This window comes from Atta colombica, unplaced genomic scaffold (assembly GCF_001594045.1).
Source record: "Atta colombica isolate Treedump-2 unplaced genomic scaffold, Acol1.0 scaffold205, whole genome shotgun sequence".
Lineage (NCBI taxonomy): Eukaryota > Metazoa > Arthropoda > Insecta > Hymenoptera > Formicidae > Atta > Atta colombica.
The window spans coordinates 2757901-2764754 of record NW_017259300.1 but is presented as its reverse complement, the minus strand read 5'-3'; the positions used below and the strand labels follow the sequence as shown (position 1 = coordinate 2764754).

Genomic DNA, 6854 nt, shown 5'->3' with positions numbered 1-6854 from the left:
TATATATATATATAATACTTTTATTTTCCGATAGAGCTATACCTTCATCCAAGAATTGTTCATACGCTACATATGATTTACATACAATTTTTCGTCAGCTCCGTTATATCAACTAGGGAATGGAAGTTACAGTTACAAATTACTTTTTTAGTAATTTTACTGATAATTGCATTCCTTTTTTTCTTTGGTAATTGTAATGATAATGAAATTACTACTTACATTTTTTTTTATAATGATAATGAATTTTACAGTTACATTTATCATTACTTTGCACACGATCAGACACAAGTCATTCATAGTGCATGAAACTATAAAGTCCATAAACTCGTTCGCTGTGATTGGTGATCGTCGATTCTAAAAAACTAATGGAAAAGTAACGAAAAGTTACTTTCTCAAATAACGGTAATTGTAACAAGTAACTAAAGCTTGCGGCACACAATGCTTGTTTTTCTGCTGGATTGTTAGCTAACACTGACAGCACCGCACCCAATACGATGGCAAGATTCTAATCTAGCTAGCAATCCAGCAGGAAAACAAGCATCATGTGTCGCTGGCTTAACTTATTATTTTAAAAAAGTAACTTTCCATTCTCTGATATCAACTATATTAAATTTATTTTAATTATTACTGAACCATATAGAATTATGAAATTTTGGCTTTATCATGATTTAATGTAAATGTTAATAGAACGTTAATAGAACTCTAAAAAAATTTATGAATCACTTGAAGAATGTGAATGAAGTGTTGTAATCTACTAACGTAACAAATGCATTCAATTAATAGTGATATTCAATCAAAGCATCCAAAGTTATGTAACTTTTTTTTTAGGAACTTAATGAAAGATGACATTGGATGCACTTTATATTTGTCATGTGTGCGTATGTATATATACACACACACACACACACACACATATATATATATATACATATATGTATGTATGTATGTGTGTAAGGTTTGTCTCCATGTTACATTTCTAGCGAATTCGATTGGACGCACTCATTGTGCAGATGAAGTGATTATACAAATTGACGCAAAGATGTGTGTGTAATATAAATAAAGAAAATAGTTAAATCATAATATCTTCAACACACTTTGTTATGTTGTTAAATAAAATATATATTTTATAATTCAAAATATTTGCATTTCATTTTTACCCTCATATTAAATCAGTATACAATATCTTTAATGTGCATACTAGTGCGTACTAGTGCGTCTAACCGAATATGCTATTGATTTATTTTCTCTGCGATAACAAAAATATCAATAGAAATAAAATTATTTGTGTTTATCTTATTGAACGTTTTTGATGACTTGAGGCTAAGTTGTTCCACCTTTCAATGAACTTCAACTATGTTTTACTTTAAAAACTACTCTTTTACTCTTTCGTTTATCCAATAAGTTAATTACCACAGTTTATCCGAAGATGAAATAACTTCCGATCCTAAAAGTATGAAGTTACATGTAGTTTTAATATCGTCGATTTTTAGTATTAATAACAAATTGCTATATTTGTTACATAATGTATTACATTTTTTTAAACTTTGGCATAATTCCTTCTATATACAATTACTATCCAAGTGCAATGAATACGATGTATCTATAAAGGAAATTTTATTGAAATACTTTTATAAATATTAATACCAAAAAAAAGTTAATAAACAAACAAATATTGTATATATTACATAAGTATGTATTATTTTGAGTCAATAAATTTTTTAATGTAAAGAATTATTTTTATTTGTCTCTCTAGATATATTTTTTTTGCCCCGAAGTAATATTAATTAAGTATGTCGAAATTTCCTTCCAGCAGGAAGAAGAAATTAAAGGGATGCATGAGTTATCGAATTTGATGCATCGCATTCATTATCCAGAATGTCTACATGAAGGTTTCCTCCTATTTTGTATAAAAAAAGATATATTTCATTTCTAGATACTAAATGAAATATTAATTGTGAAGTAGATGCAACATCTATTTTTATACTTGCTCTACAAGGAATGTGACTTTTACAAAAAATGCTCTTCTATAATATATTGTAACAATTATAATAGAATATAAACATAAAATATGTTTCTACACAAAATTTTACATAAGCGCTGTGACATTTCTTTTATAATTTTCGTCTTGTTGTCGGGTAGCGAAAAAGAGAATATACCGGCCTATTTCAAAAAATTTTTAAAAAATGCGTTAATATTCAAATGGTGTATCCGGTGTAGACGGCGATTCGAGGGCGACTTCCTCGTAATCCCTCTCAAGTGCCGCGAGATCCTCACGTGCTTCCGCGAATTCGAGTTCTTCCATACCTTCTCCTACATACCAGTGAACAAATGCCCGCTTGTTGTACATTAGGTCGAATTTGCGATTAAGCTTAGCCCATGCTTCTTCTATAGCTGTCGTATTAGATAGCATAGAGACAGCTCGTTGAACCTGCAAGTTATCCATTTGATGTAAATATTAATATCTAAGTATGATATAATTGTTACATAATATCAATTTTAAGTAAGAAATTAATAATTATAACATAACTGTTTATGATAAATATAATATATATGTATAATATGATTATATTACGATTATAATATCAGCGTTACATAATAAATTGCTAATTATTATATACAATTATTATATAAAGCCACGTATACACTTAGCGAACGAACAGCGAACGCAAAACTTTGTATTGTTATTCGTTACATAAAAGTTGCACAAGTTTAATTGCTATGTGCAACAAAGATCGAATCTGATCGAATGCTAGTATTCGGTGCAATCAAGAAAAAGAATAAACTACTCACAAACACAAACACGAATGTCTGAACATTCGTGTTCGGTATATACGTGGCTATATAAAATTGTGGATTAGAAATTCTGTTATGTAATAAATTAATAATTATTACAATTATTATATGTAAAAAAATTATAAATTAAAATTCCAATTATATATAATTTGAATTTAAGCATTAATATAAATTTTGAAATAAATTTTTTACAATATAATTTTCATTAGATTTTAAGATAAAATTCTACTTATAATTTTATATATAATTAAAATATAATGTTTTCCATGGTATCTTTCGAAAACATAAAATTATTCAAGAGAATTCTATTTTGAATTTCATTAATTTGAAATAAATTATCTAAAAGATGTTTAAATTAACAAATTTTCATTTTAATAATAAAAGAATCAACATTAAAATAAGACTTCTAAGAAATGATTTACATGCGACAATACCTTCGCAAGATCACCGCCTGGTACAGCGGTGGGCGGTTGATAATTGATTCCAACTTTGAAACCTGTGGGACACCAATCGACAAAACGGATGTAACTCTTTCCCTTCATAGCAGCGATCGCGGCATTGACATCTTTCGGCACGACATCCCCACGATACAGGAGGCAGCAAGCCATATACTTGCCCTCGCGTGGATCGCACTTGACCATCTGATTTGTGGCCTCGAAGCATTCGGAGGTAATTTCTGCGACTGATATGCCTTCGTGATAAGCCTTTTCGGCGGATACTACCGGCGCATAGGTCGCCAAGGGAAAATGTATACGGGGATAGGGCACCAGATTCGTTTGGAATTCGGTCAAGTCGACGTTTAGAGCGCCGTCGAATCTCAAGGATGCTGTGATCGACGAGACCACTTGGCTGATCAGCCGGTTCAGATTTGCATACAAAGGTCGCTCGATGCTGAGCTTGCGTCGACAAATATCATAAATCGCTTCATTATCCACCATAAACGCGCAATCAGAGTGACTGATTGTCGTGTGTGTTGTTAATATCGCATTGTAAGGCTCCACCACAGCGGTAGATACCTGAAAATAATCGAGTGTATTTTTTTAACAGAAATTATTATTATTCGGAATTATTATTATATTTTATAAGATCATGTGTTTCCAGATCTCGTGATTTATAGATAGAGAGATTAATTTTAAAATTTATTTTATTATATTTTTATCTTTATTAGTCTTGGTTCCTAATTAATTTTAATCTCGGTTCAATTCATTCTTTATCTTTTTCTAATTCTTAGAACTAAAGAGAAAAAGATAACAATAAGTTAAATTGAGATTAAAGTTAATCTTACATTGGTAAAACCAGGCCTTAATCTTGATCATTGTAAATACTTACCTAAAAATTTAAGAAAAAAAAAATTATTTTTCAGTTTGTTTTAATCTCATTATCTTTCATAAGATGAGACAGAAAGAATTAATTAATTCGCTAAGTATGATATCGCTTATTTTTATTTTTATTAATCTTGATCGCTATACTTTATTACTGTAAAATATTTATTTAGAAATTTAATTTAAAAAAAGATTCTATTCTTCAATTTATTTTAATCTCATCATTTCTCATAAAATAAAGCGAGAACTAATTATTAGATTCTCCTGCAAAAATGTGTAAATTGATCTAATTTTTCTGAACTCACTTGTGGTGCCGGATATATGACAAATTCCAATTTACTTTTCTTGCCGTAATCATCGGACAGCTTTTCCATAAGCAGAGAAGTGAAACCCGACCCCGTGCCACCTCCAAATGAATGAAAAACAAAGAAACCTTGCAGACCGGTGCATTGATCGGTCAGTCTGCGTATTCGGTCGATCACGGACTCGATAATCTCACTCCCGATGGAATAATGACCGCGAGCATAATTATTGGCAGCATCTTCTTTGCCAGTAATTAATTGTTCTGGGTGATACAATTGTTTGTATGTTCCCATCCGAATTTCATCTGGAATAATAATTTTCAAGCCATAGATATATATTTTGTGCCAAAACGATTATATAAAATGTTTATATAATAATATTATTATTATTATAAATAATTATAATATCATTATTATAAATAATTAAAACATTATTATTATTATTATTAATAAATAATTTTTTCTGTGTGTGTGTGTGTGTGTGTGTGTGTGTGTGTGTGTGTGTATGTGATAAATTATAATAAGCTGACCAACAACAGTCGGTTCGAGATCAATCATCACAGCACGCGGTACCATCTTGCCGGAGCCTGTCTCGTTGAAAAAGGTGTTGAAGCAATCATTCGAACCGGATGCTTTGTCAGATGGCATGGTCCCGTCCGGCTGGATGCCGTGTTCCAGACAATATAATTCCCAGCAGGAATTACCCATCTGGACGCCCGCTTGGCCCACATGTATTGATATACACTCGCGCTGTAAATCACATAACGTATTTTACGTTTAACTGCAAAATTTTGATGATACACTTTATCTAATTCATACTTCATAGAGTCTTGTAATTTTTTTCAGATTCAAGACTAACGAAAACGTAATTTTATTTTTCCATACCATTTTGATTTTTTTAATTGAACTTTTCTTGATGTTATACAATGAAAATTTGGATGAAATCAAATCGAAATTTTAATTAAATTTTTTATTTAAACACGATAAATTTAGAAGCCGGCCATGAGCTACCCTGGAAAAAAACACTAGCAATTTATATTTTTGTTGCTCTGGTAACCGTTACGATTGAATTTCACAGAAATCGAATATATTTTTAACGCGCCTAAAGCGCCGAAATATCACTACTATGTTTCCAGATTTAAGATTATTATGATCGAATGTGATCTTTGTTTACCTATGCTTAAGGGGATCCTTAAAGTCGAATTAGCGATTAAACAACGTATAATATAACTACATATAATAATTTTTCGTTTTTTATAGAGAACGATAAAAAATTGCGAAATTGAGATCTTTCTATTTTTTTAAATTCATCATTTAGATGAAGAACTTTATAAATATACAATTTAGAAATATATAATATGTAGTATAGGCGATAGGAATCAACGCTGGTTATCAATTAGCGCAATTCTTAATATTAAATATATAAATCTTGACTTTGGACGTTTCTATTTATTGTTTGAGTCTTCATCAACAATCTTTCCCCCCTAACACAACGGTTGGATTATTGCATTACAAATTAAATTTCCAACGTTTTTTCTCTCAAAAAATTGAATCGCTAGAGATTTAATTTATAATGCAATAATCCAACCGTTGTGTTAGGAGGAAAAATTGTTGATGAAGACTCAAATCATGAATAGAAAATCAAGATTTATATCCTCCACCACTCCACAAGTAGCGTAATATATAAAAGGGACGATCCAGAGGAACAACTCAGTATTAGGCTGCTCCTCTGATGAAGTGAACTGCAAAGTTCACGAAACGTTGGCATTCCAAGAATGGATCTGGACACGAAAGAAACCCATGAAACATATAATCTTTCTATAATCAAGGTTTATATATTTAATATTAAAAATTACACTAATGGATAACCAGCGTTGACTTCTATCGTCTGTACTACATGTTATATATTTCTAAATTTGTTCAATTAAAAGAATCTAGGCTAAACTTATTAGTTTAGTGTTATTTTATAATTTCTAATTTACAAATATATGTATTTTGCATGACATGCTAATGTTATTTGAAAATAAGTGTCTATATAAAGCTTATAGCGAATTAATATTTAAGCCGGTATGCGTAGTCAATTCTTATTTTAAGACCATCTTAAGTAATGTCTTAAAACGCTGCGGTCCTCTGATTGGTTCATGACACCTCAAGACAGAATTTAAGACGGTCTTGAATATAAGAATTGATTATGAATATTAAAACTTCAATTATGAAGAGCAATAAATTAAACTCGATGTTTATTGTCTTATCAAATTACAATGTATTTCATAAGAAAATTATAATAATAGGAGAACGTTTCGGCTTAGATCAGCTTAAGCCATCTCTCTTCAATGGATTTAGAAATGATAACTTACAGATTAATGTTTATATTTAATAAATATAAATCTATTAATGTAATTTTCTCATAAAATAATTTTCTCATAAAATTGTTAAA

At 30.1% G+C, this 6854-nt stretch overlaps 1 protein-coding gene across 1 annotated transcript; it reads right to left on the bottom strand.

The window, feature by feature from the left end:
- Window positions 1-2152: 2152 nt before the first annotated feature.
- Window positions 2153-5241, bottom strand: LOC108687305 (tubulin alpha chain-like). Its single transcript, XM_018192996.1, has 5 exons — window positions 5221-5241; window positions 4948-5167; window positions 4421-4722; window positions 3228-3809; window positions 2153-2428 (listed from the first exon to the last, which is right to left on the bottom strand). The coding sequence occupies exons 1-5, from the start codon at window positions 5239-5241 to the stop codon at window positions 2189-2191; spliced, it is 1365 nt and encodes a 454-aa protein (XP_018048485.1). The 3' UTR covers window positions 2153-2188.
- Between the last annotated feature and the right edge of the window lie 1613 nt (window positions 5242-6854).

Excerpts from the sequence above, each read along its gene's own strand:
- LOC108687305 (XM_018192996.1), bottom strand. The coding sequence starts at position 5,241 with ATGAAGTATGAATTAGATAAA. Across the intron at positions 4,723-4,947 it reads TCTCGAACCGACTGTTGTTG|ATGAAATTCGGATGGGAACA; the intron begins GTCAGCTTATTA and ends TTATTATTCCAG. Across the intron at positions 3,810-4,420 it reads TCATATATCCGGCACCACAA|GTATCTACCGCTGTGGTGGA; the intron begins GTGAGTTCAGAA and ends GATTATTTTCAG.